The sequence below is a fragment of the Thunnus thynnus genome, chromosome 11, assembly GCF_963924715.1.
Source record: "Thunnus thynnus chromosome 11, fThuThy2.1, whole genome shotgun sequence".
Taxonomy (NCBI): Eukaryota; Metazoa; Chordata; class Actinopteri; order Scombriformes; family Scombridae; genus Thunnus; species Thunnus thynnus.
In genome coordinates, this window is record NC_089527.1 from 13,957,997 (window position 1) to 13,970,094 (window position 12,098).

The 12,098-nt window shown below is 39.2% G+C and overlaps 1 protein-coding gene across 6 annotated transcripts in view; it reads right to left on the minus strand.

The window, feature by feature from the left end:
• Positions 1-12,098, minus strand: part of epha3 (eph receptor A3) — a 103,340-nt gene that overhangs the window by 22,344 nt on the left and 68,898 nt on the right. For 5 of the 6 annotated variants that reach the window (XM_067603267.1, XM_067603265.1, XM_067603263.1 and 2 more), the window contains 5 exons: positions 11,524-11,629; positions 10,963-11,027; positions 9,368-9,493; positions 5,042-5,227; positions 1,046-1,107 (listed from right to left, as the gene is read on the minus strand). In XM_067603267.1, the coding sequence (XP_067459368.1) occupies positions 1,046-1,107; positions 5,042-5,227; positions 9,368-9,493; positions 10,963-11,027; positions 11,524-11,629 (545 nt within the window). The remainder of the gene's footprint in view (positions 1-1,045; positions 1,108-5,041; positions 5,228-9,367; positions 9,494-10,962; positions 11,028-11,523; positions 11,630-12,098) is intronic. The other variant, XM_067603264.1, reaches the window with a different exon arrangement.

The window sequence follows — 12,098 nt, forward strand, 5'->3', positions numbered from 1 at the left end:
AGCTACTCCTCCAGTACGTGTCTGGATGCTGTGCAGACATAAGGAAAAGGCTTAAAACAGGCGTCAGTACAGATGCTTGCATGCCAGTGTTATGGCTTGGCTGTTGTGCTTTGACTAATTTCAGTGAGGCATGTCAATTACTCCTTTAGAGACAGAAGCATGACAGGGGAGCAGTAGGCACACAATTAACTGTAAAAAAAACAACAACTGATAAACTTTGATAAACTCTATATCTGAAACAGTCGGAACTGCTGAAAGCAACATTCCTAAGGTACAGTATTTACTGTAATCTAGAGCCTTACAACCACCATCTGAGCACATTTTTAATTTATTTACTATTTTTAATAATAGTAATAATAACACTAATCATTTCTTAATTATCAGTACACTTTTTTGCACATTTTTAAAATATATATGTCAGGTATTATATTAGACTGATCTCTGTAATCTGTGGAAGTGCTGATGTTCATTTTTACACAACTGCATTGTCCACAATTGAAATAACTAAACAGATCTACTTTTTTATTTAGAGATTTTTTATGCCATGTCTGTTTTTCAAAGCACAGAGGAAGTAAGATTTAATTCATGATGGTCAGAGACGACAGCATTTCAACACCATAAATATAGATTCCTCACACCGCTATTTTATTCCAGCTCTGATACAATAAACTCCTGCATGTTCTCATAAACTCCTACACTTTTAACACCTGTTTGAAAAAATGTCATTGTTGAGCATTACAAATGCAAGCTATGTAAGCAAATGTAATTTTAAAATGTAATGTCTAAGATTTACTGTACTGCTTGACCAAGTGACCCAGTATGTAATGTAAACACAGTGTGGACTGTGTGTTGCACAGGTGCGAGACACTTTTTAACACCTCACCATGAAGTTAAAAACCTTGTAAAATAGTATGTGTTCTTTCAGTATTGGTTCCCTAAGCTGCCTCAGGGACCTCTATGATGCATTATGATCCATTCTAGACTCTAAACATACAGTGTATGTGTGTGTGTGTGTGTTTGACAGTGTACAAATAATATTACTTACTCTCAAGAAGCTGTCCAGAGATCCGTTCTCCATGTACTCTGTGACAATCATGACGGGTTTACCTGTGACAGAAGAAGAGATTTCAATCTATAGTCACATTTTATCCAGAGTCGAATCCATGTACAGGCATTCTAGTTACATACCTAGGGCCTCATTGCCACTAGGGGGCCCACACAGAGGGGTAAAATAATGTGTGACACCAATTTTCAAATATATAGAAAATATCTTAAAAATATAAAAATCTGATCTAAAACGTTACTTCAATATTTATATATTTACTTATTTATTTATTTAAAAAAAACAAAACATATACAACTTTATATTAGCGTTAATGTGCGGGAAAAAATATTTCCGGTTCAGTTAGGAGCAGCAACATACAGGCTACAGTAGCAGCTTTTTGGTATTCGTATGCTTTCAGGTTCAGCAAAGCGCAAAAAAAAGAAAAATGAAGAAAGAAAACGGCAGAGAGGGGCTTCACACAAGTTTCTTTCAGGCCCTGCAATTTCAAAGCCAACAAGCCAGCCTCAATTACCGGCTGCTGCAAGACCCTCTCCGCCCGAAGACTCGGAAAAAAAAATCGAAAATACAGTCTGCCTCGTGTAATCTATCCATTTAATCCGGCTCTGATCTTATCAGTCGTATAACTCAGAAAGTGAGTTCAATGACTTTTGCTTGTTTTGCTGTGTGCAGCTGAACAGCCATCCAAACAAAAACCTTTCGTACTCCAACATCATATTGATTTCAGATTTATTCTCTGAAACTGGTAAAGTCATATAAGAGTCAACAGGGAGGGCTGTAACTTGACTTAAAGCAGACATACATGGGGCATGATAGGGACCAGGTTCAACTCACTCACTCTCTGTCTGTCACACATACATACACACATGCACACACACACACACATGTATTCAGCAAAATGAAATGATCCAAGTTATAGCTTTAAGGGCAGCGGGTCAGCTGTCAAAGTGTGACATCTTTATTTCTGTGGAAGATCTGGCTGTAAATCCATGCTGCCTGCTATCATCTGTACCTGATCAGACTACGGCCAACACGAGGTTTATTACAGGAGAAGAAAGAAAAAAAAAAAATCTCTTTAAGAAACCTTTAAATCAGCCATTGTTAAATGAACAGCCCCGGTGTCAGGACTTGTTTGTGTCCCAGATGGCTTTGTTCTTGCTGCTTCACTCGACTTACCACCAGCCGTATGCTTCTTCTCCATTTTATTCTGATTAATGTGCCCTCCTACCTCCTCCCCCCCCACACTTCCCCCTTTAATTCCCGACCTACCTTTTCTCTATCATCCCTGCCTCTCTTTCCCCATCACCCTCATCCCTCCCTCTGCTTTCTATCCCTCTTGCATGTATTAATGTGAACCCTCCCCACATCTGGTGAGACAGACTTTTAAAAAAAAAATTTTTCAGGAATGACAAGAGCTGCGTGGAGAGGATGATGGAATCAGAAACAAATATATTACCACCCTCATTGGAAAATAATAAATGTTTCATTACAGTAATAATGATGAGAGTTGGCTCACTTGATTCCTTTAATTAAATCAAAGCAGATCTGAACAAAGCAGATCTGATGTGAATTACTGTTTAAAATGCTCACAAAACAAAAATAAAAATAAAAAAAAATCTAACAAGCATTGTGTTGGCAGTCCAGACAGAAGTTGCAGTTGAGTTAAGTCTGGGGTTTAGAGATAAAAAATAAATTATGACTTTGTGAATCTGTGAAATTTAAACCATTTGTCCTCTCATTTTCTCCTTACAAAGACTTCATTAGGCTTCTAATGTAAGTTTGTCCATGATACATAGGCTTTTCTACTTTTTTGCCAAAAAAGAAGGTAAACTCAAAACTAAACTGGTCTAAATTAACTCCCCGAACAGCATGAGTTCTCTCGATATAGTCTCCTACAATTACAGTGAAAAAAAAAAATCTCACCATTTAAACACAGTTTCACCCTCCACCCACACCCAGAATCCCTAAAAGGCTGTGATGGATCACTCCGTTTAACAGCGGACGGCTTTTACAGTCGCTGACTGGAACACACACACCCGTTCCTCCCTCCTGTCCTCCGCCCTCTTCTCTCTTCTCTCTATTCTCAACATTGGCAGCAAAGATAAAGGCCCCCAAGCTCCTTTTGTTCTGCGAACACAAGTGTGAGTACATGTGTGCAAGTGTGGATGTGTGTGTGTACGGGCGTGAGAGAGAAGAGTACATGCGTGTGTGTGTGTGTGTATGTGTGTGTGTGTGTGAGTGCGTGTGTGTTTGTGTGCCCGAAAATATGCAGCCTGTGGATCAGCCAAGAACAGCAGCAAGGTAAATGGGGTGTGAAAGTCTCAGGATTATTAAGAATTAACAGGAGCAGCTCAATAAATCACCCCACAGCAGTGTGTGTGTGTCTGTGTGTGAGAGCATATCAAATGGACCTTCTAAAACTATACCCTGCACTCATGCTGCTCCAGCTCACGCACATCTGTTCAGGGTATCCCCTCCAAATGTCATGTACACACACACACACACACACACACACAAATGCTCACACTACTGAATTTCGGGCTTCCCCTATTAGTCTAAAAGCAGCAAATGAAACCGCAGTCAGTGTTATTGCAGCATTCCTCACCAGCTGGACATTCATAGGAAGAGTGGTTTAAGATGTATTAGACAAACACACTCTCAATGATGAGGGATTACCCGCATGAATAAACAAATAAAGTGGCCGTAGAATGCAGATTCCAATGAGAAAATAAGAACTGCTTTGCTTTTCGTGAGACAAGAGGAAATAACCAGATTTGAAAACTACATTGTGTCCAAAATCAAACTAGATCCCTATCTCACTGTGCTGTATTCACTTTCCATCATTTTATTTTACTCTCAGAATTAGAAGTGTATAATTTATGCATACTTTTGTGATATACTCCATGTAAGTTTTGACTCAAAATGATGAGTCAGATAAATACTATAAGCTACCTATACAGTGGTAATCTATTTTTATTGACACTAAGCCTGACATGTCTGCATAAACTATAAAGAAAGACCATAAATAAATAAACTAACACAATATAATTTAAGTGTCCTGTCTGTTGCAGTTTGCATGTTATGGTTTGACTCCTTATTTGGCAAAAACTGTTTCTGATTCAAATGAGTCACTTCAATAAAGTCATAGAATTCAAACAAATTGAATTAAAAAGAGCAGGGAGCAATTAAGGCGTTGAGATTACACGAGAGTTGGGGAGAGATGAAGAAAAGTAGAACAAATGAGACAAAATAAAAGGAATCAAACACTGAGGACAATTAAGTGAGGGGAAGTTCTCCAGGTATTCTGTTCCACTCTTTGGAGGAACCGTACTGGCAGAACTACTTAACAAGCTCAGTGCCACGGGGAGAGATAGAGGCCAGGCTGGTTTCTCAGCCACAAAGTTCAGACTCATTATTTCCCTTTTTCTGCAGTCATCCCTTTTTAAAGAGGCCTTCTGCGTGCTAATGATAGTCTTATAAAAAGGCCCAGAGGGGAGCGAGTCAGAGATATGGATTTATGGATTTATGCCTGCTTTGGACACAGGCTTTGATCAGAGCCCATTGATCTGCAGAGATTTACACCATGGCAACTCAATAAAACTCCTGCGCTCTTTCACAGAAGTGTCGGCCACTTTAGAGCCATTTGTCAAAGACAATTGCAGATCCGGAATCGGTAAAAAGACTCTCCTGAGAGGCCAGATCTGTTATGGAATGAGAATATAAATCATATCTCTGCTCTCTTTTCTGTTTTTTTTTCAATTCAGTTCTACACTGAAACACCCATAATTTACTCACAAAAAAAATGTATTAGCATGTGGCATAACTCCTATATAAATTCAAGAACAAATTAATCAAAAGTACAAGACAAAATTGGATTGCTGGATTGATATTTCAGCCGATCCTTATTTTCACAGATGCATGCGAATATAAAAATTCCCTTCAAAGTGCCTTTGAGTAATGAGTCATGCGAGCACTTACTGCGCGTTACCACACCCTCCAGCCTGATGATGTTGGGATGATCAAACTGTCCCATGATTGATGCCTCAGCAAGGAAGTCCCGCCTCTGTTTGTCTGTGTATCCTCCTTTAAGAGTCTTGATGGCCACGCAGATCTCCTTCTTACTGGGCAGCTTCAAGCGACCGCTGCACACCTCGCCGAACTCACCTGAAGATAAAATCATGGAAGATGCAACAATACAGATGCTCAAATGAGGAGCTTTTTTTTTTTTTTTTTTACTCCCAAAGTCACTGACATAAACAAGTCCAGATTTCAGTTCTCTGGCTTCTAATTAATAATGTGCTGTCATGGAAACACTGCCTACAAAACACTGTGATTAATATTTATTGCTTGAGTTTGTGTTGTCTTATGACCATACAAATGGAGCTAGATGTACTTTCATCTGCAAAGGCTGATTATCATGACAAAGATGCACATAAAAAAGATCTTCATGATTACCACGGGCCCTAACAATCTGTTATTGGAAAAAACATAAACGCATAATGATTTGTTACCATGATTAACTAATGTAACTTCAGACTCTGAAGTCATTCTACAGTACACATCCAAATAACTTCAAACTTAACAGACAGCATAGTGACATGTAACCTTTTTTTCAACGTCCTACTAAAACGCAGCGTGACTCAACATCCATCAATTAGTATTACTTGCCAGTGAGGGGATGTGTGTGTTTACTTCAGCCCATGCCAGGGTATGTGCATGTTTGTGTAAATGTGTGTGTGTGTGTGTGTTTCACAAGGTACTGTAAGCTTCGGAGGCCGGCTGGCCACTTCAAAGGCAGCCAGCCATGTTACAGCTGGTGATGGGGATTTGGCTGGGCTGTAGAAGATGACTGGAGTCAGTATATGTGTGTGTATATGTTTCTGTGTGTTGCTCTACAATGTATATGCATATTGAGTGTGTCCATGCAAGGTGATGTAAGAGCTGAGACATGTGCAGATCTCGCTCTGCCCTGTACAATCATTTCCCATAGCAGCTCTGGATCAGAGAGCATGGGTCAAACACTAGACTTGAAGCGATGGGGTCTGGAAGAGCTTAAGCCAGAATAATTACACCCTGTCTAAAGACCAAAAGCATGCCTGTTCTTTCCTGCTCTGCTCCATCCTCCTGGCCCTCAGCAGTGGACAGACAAGCCAGGCCAAGGAAACTTTTTTATGTGGTCACTCTGAGAAAGAAGATCTTGGTCTAATAAAGCTTGATTAGGGACACTCACTCCTTTCCTGTTCTGAGTGGAGCTAGGTATCCCACTTTGATCTAAAAGTCTGACCCATGTAAGCAGAGTGGTGCATGTTTTCTGTCTTTTAACACACAATCACCAATTGGCAAGAAGATCAAAGTCTTGTTAACATGTTTAATGAAGACAGATGGGGGTTGAGGCAGGGATGAAGAAAGTGGAGGTATGCTGTATATTGTTCAGAGTTCTTATACGGCTTCATAAAAATTACACAGATGTGTGGTACGTTGTATTCAAACCGATGGACAGAAATGTTCACATCGTGGCTTAAGCTTCACCTTTAACGTTCAATTCATATGTTTGTGAGTTAAAATAAAAGTTAGCTTCTATGCTACTGAATGGCATTGTTAGCATTTAACACCAACACTGTGAGCCTTAGCAATGACTTGTTAAATTAAAAATTGAAAGGTAAATTGAAAAAGGTGTGACTGTTGAAAGAGTATTGACTGATTTCTCATTGTACGCCTATGACGTTGTCGAACTCGGGAAGGAAAGTTATAACGTTTCAAAATTAATGCTGAGGCAACAATATCGTCTTTTTTTTTATTTTTACACATTCTCCTTCCTCGTCAAAACCTGGCAGGATGAGGAGCGGGCCACAAAGGTCTGGTAAGCTCATTTCTTTCTTACTCTACACCCTCGGATTTTTAGTCATCTTCAAGTTACGTCACTTCAGGCAATTTATCAGACTTCGCACAGCTCCCTCTGGAGCCACAAAAGGCTTTATACAACTGTTTTTGGGGTTTTTTTTTTCTTCACATATGCAGCAGTACTCCCCAAGACATGTAAACAGACTTTGATGTGTGTAAAACTGGCACAGTTCCCATTTAAGCTGAGTGTCGACACTGGACTAGTCAAAGAGAGTTTGCCCCAAGTGACTCCAATCATCTAATATCTAAAGTTTCTTGTGTTAGAGTGAAAGCAAGGCCATTATTTATTAAGTAAGATATAGTCTTTATACACTGACCATGATTTCATAGTTGCTTTCTAGCAGAGATAGTAGTCGACTTATTGCACATTGGTGTGTGTTTTCTTTATTTTTTACACCTGCAACGTTGCAAAAAATGTTTAATATTCTAGATATATTGTGCATTAGTTTATACGTATCTCTCCAATTGGTCTGGCAGATTTTAAAAGGTTAATGCTTGTATAACATCAAAATGTCACTTCAGAAGCAAATCATTCACAGATTCTTCAATGAATAAAACATGAAAACAAATATTTCATATAAGAAGTGGACAACAGTGACTTGTCTGAATCTGACCAAAAAAAAAAAAAAAAGCCAATACTTGCCCATATCTTTGTAACCCTATAGAAATCAATATGCTTTGTCTCTGCTATGTACTATGAAAAATGCATTGTGCAGTGTAGCGTAGTCCAGTGTGGAGTCAGGTATTAGATTCTCAGGCTGTTCTGACAGCTTTACAGTGTGGAGGGCTGGTGGGACTCTGGAGACCGGCCTGCTGATGTGTGCTGTGTGCTTTAGTCTCCATCTATTCTGTCTGCACTCAACATGAATCACAACGCATTACCCTCCCGTCTGCACTCCTGCTCAAGTTATCAAGGAGTACATCAGCAGAGGAGGGGAGAGGAGAGGAAAAGAAAGTGTAGGGGAGAAGCTGAAAGAGTGAGAAAAAGAAGGGAAAATACCTCCATGGAGAAGAAAAAGAGAAGGAACAGAAAGAAACCTATTAGATTTCTCTTTCTATCACTCATTATAATTACCTTGTAGTAGTCATAGACATATTAACTGGAGTATCATTAAAAGGCCTAATGGCATAATTGATATAATCCCCCTCTGATATGATGCAGTTTATTCAAATGCATATTATGTAATGGATGGGTATTGTAATTGTTGTCTATAGGGAGCCTCAATTCTAAATTTGGTCTATTGTGGCCTTCAAATGATGACACACAAACACAGATGAATATTAATAATAAATATTATAAGGCAAGTATTATCTGTTCTGCAACCAGCAGCAGGTTTCAGCTGGTAGTGACTCCTACTCACACAGTTCTACAGCAGCTGCTGCTGCTTAACTGACATCACCATTGTTTGTTTCCCGTTTCCGACTGTGAGTCAGAACGTTTAAAAAAAAAAAAAAAACGTATCTACGATCGCCCCCTAACTTTAACCCTGTGGTGTTTTCTGTAGCCTTGATGATGAAGGTTGCCTAAACATGAGGAAGTAGTAACTTTAACCCAAACCATGTTTCTCAAATCTTAACAAAGTGATCATTTTGACCCAACCCATTATCTTTCCCTGAATCTAAATTATGATACTTTGCTTCTTCCTGGCATGATCAATGTAGCTAACTTGACAGCTAGCTTATACTTTTGTGAATCCAGTTTCTTTTTTACTGTACTGATTAATTTTTACAATATCTTTGGTGTGACTGTTGTTCATAGTATCTTTTTCTGATTTGTAATTACCATCATTTAATTTGTTTTCCAATACCTTCATTGGAAGTGTGTTTAGCTTGCTGCATAGCTGTGAAGATATCAATAACATTATCAGTATGATATTATCAATCTACAGTATGGCTCTAAACTGAAAAGAAACTGAAGCTGGTTTTACAGTCGCAATCATTAGACTTCATTCGGGATTAGAGCCAACTGCCTAAAATCGGAAGTGTAAAGAAAGAGAGGAATGGATGGAGGAAAATGGTGAAAGGAAAGAAGAAAGGGAGAAATGAACCAACTGAAGGTAACCAGAGCAACCTTACACTCATTTATTCATTTCTTCTGCCTTATAGAGCCTGGAAGAGGGGACCTCAAGCTGGGGCATTACTTTCTCATTCCCAGCTGTGCGTTATATGGCACACACTTAAACTACCCTGCTGCTGCTATGAAAATGCAGGAGCTCTGCATGTTCTCAATTTTCGTGTTGTGCGCATTTGTCACATAAATAGAGCTTCAAAGAGTAACAAAGTGAAAGGTTCTGAGGTAGAAATTGTAGATTATTCATGCTTAACTGAATAACCTACATTTTTTACATGCAGTTAAGTAAGATTTTTTAAGGAGATACATAAGTCTGGTTTGTCTGTTCTCACCTGCTCCCACCACTTTATCAATGGCGATGCAGGAGGCATCCAGCTCCTTGGCGAACTCGTGCACAGCCTGGCTCGGGTCTTCATATGTGTGGGGATCTACGTAGGTCCTGATACCCGGCAGACGCACTGCAGCAGGAGAGAGCAGGTTGCATCAATTAATGGCCATTTAAAAACATTGCCAAAAACTAAATCTCAACAAATAAATAGATATAAAGACACTTAAAGTTGAGTAAAACTCTTGATTCATATTTTTTTCTCACACTTTTTGCATTTCCATAGACAGTGTGTCTTGCTTAGCTGTGGTGGAGTGATAGCGACACAAATATGAAATTTCACACTAAAAAAAAAACTGGAAGATACACATTTGATGTTTCCAAATCTGACCACAAAAGCCTCATATTAGCTTCAGCTAAACTTGACGATGCATTTTTGCTCAGAAAGAAGACGATGGATTTTGTCTCACATCTCTGACTAACTATTCAAAGCCAGTATGGGTAGGAGGAATAATCCCGGCTGCCAAAAACTGTTTCAGTGTACATATGGGCATATGAGTATTGTTTTAAGACACACTTGGAAAAAATGTGAACCTATCCTTTAAGTAATAAAGTTGTACTTTAGTAGTCCCTTAGGGAAATTTATGCTATGCATGTGACCCATTCTAACTACTCATGGAGCAATGGACAGCCGCGGTTCAGTGCCTCTGGGAGTTCTGGGACTAATGCCTGGGTCAAGGTCAAAGGTAGGAGTATTTCTAATAAATAACACGTCGTAAATGGATAATGGAGAACAAGCAACGCAAAACAAGCATGGTGAACACGGAAAATGGCTGGGAAATAGAGTATATACATGTGTATCACTCTGCATCACTCAGTTACAAATTGACCCACCAGCATGATACTGAGATAACTAATGACCCAGTTATTTTTGATATAACCATTGTGTTACTGGATCAATACAGGTGGTATTCTACCCATGGGTGCTAGGTAAGTTGACCATGCTGGGTCAGTGCTTTTTAGTATGTAGGGTACTTCTTACTGTAAACCTGATGTACCTATAGTCCATATCAAGGGATAAGTTTACTCTTTTACACAATGGTCCCATTTCATGTCATACATTTTACATTAAATTGTATGAAAGAGACTTTTTCCTTACTGGTCAGACATTTACAAATGGAAAGGAGTTTTTTTCTGGAGTAAAAACCAATAATTTGAGATTGTTTGACCCTTGATTTTCAGTACTTGTTGTAGCTGGCTGGGAAAACAGTCTGATCTTGTTCTCCTCCCAAATAAAGCCTCCAGGATTAGTTTGCAAATGGGCCGAGAAACCTCTTCTTAACGTGGTCTTGGTCCGATTAGGGGCTTCTCATATAACCAACTGAACCAAAATCAAAGGAAAACCAGTTCAAGCTTGGAATAACTTTTCTAAAACAACCGCTGTTGTTTTAGATGTGCGAAAATGCTGTGAGAAAGAAATGCCTACTCAAATGAAACAGTCAAACTATCTATAATGCATCTACCTATTTGGATTTATACTCAGTGAATTGCAAAATGGAGAGAGGACAGACTACAGCAGGCAAGGGGGAATCCAGTACTTACAGTGGCCGTTGCCAAAGTGCAGTCTTTTCTCATCAGGATGTTTGGATTTGCTGTGGCAACAAAACCTGCCAATCCAAACAGAGAGAGGTCAGAAGTACTGCCGCATCTAATAAAACTTCACCCATTGGCCCAGCCTGGAAGCTAGCAAGAGCTGTGTGAGTGTGTGTGTGTGTATGTGTAATCCCAGCTCTTATAAGCCAAGAGAGGATCAGTAAGTCTTATAATGAGCCGTTGATTTATACTCTCTCTGAACAGTACTGACTGCCAACTTAACATTTCTTTGCTTTCTCCTATATACTCACTCATACACCTAAATACAGCCCTTACAGTATCTTTTACAAGAAATACAGAGAAGAAGTTCAGGGAACTCTATTAGGTGAAACATTAAAATTTCTAGTGTGTGGTCTTCACAGGTAAATGATCATTCTGAGAAATACACATACATAAAGTATAGTACATATACAATTAACTGTCAGGCACTACTGAAGGGAGAGAGCAAAAGAACTGCTGTGATCGGAGGACACGATACTGAGAATTCAGTTAAGTGACAGGTGGTCTGACCTGCCAATCAGGACGTAGAGCAGCACGGTGAGCAGGATGATGGCCACAGCGGAGGAAATGGCGATCAGAACAACTTGGCTGCTCTCACTGGAGATGGAAAAGGCTGCTGAAAGACAGAGAGCAACAGGTATTGAGTAGAATTTTTTTTGACAACAAACACACATCAAATACCGTCCAATGTATTTCAACATCTATATCATCAATATCAAATATTTATTAAATTTAATGCAATATTCTGCTAAGTTCCCTCAAGAGGATACACAGTAAAAGCTGACAACATGACACATGACAAGTTTGCTAAGGTTCAATTATGGGTTTTGAAGACCAGTGCTGTTGTAAAACTGTTTGTTGTTACTACAGCTGATATTTTTGTGCCAGTAAATCCCAAGATATTCAAATTTGTGTGGAAAAATGTCCCTCAACAATGCAAGACTGTTGTTCTTGCCAGGACAGAAAAGCTTTCGAAACAGCCATTAGACCACTGGAGACAAAGGCTCTTCTTTGAAACCCAGGATAAAAATAACATGCATACTTATGTGGTTTAAAATGAGAATGGCGCCATTATCATTATCAAT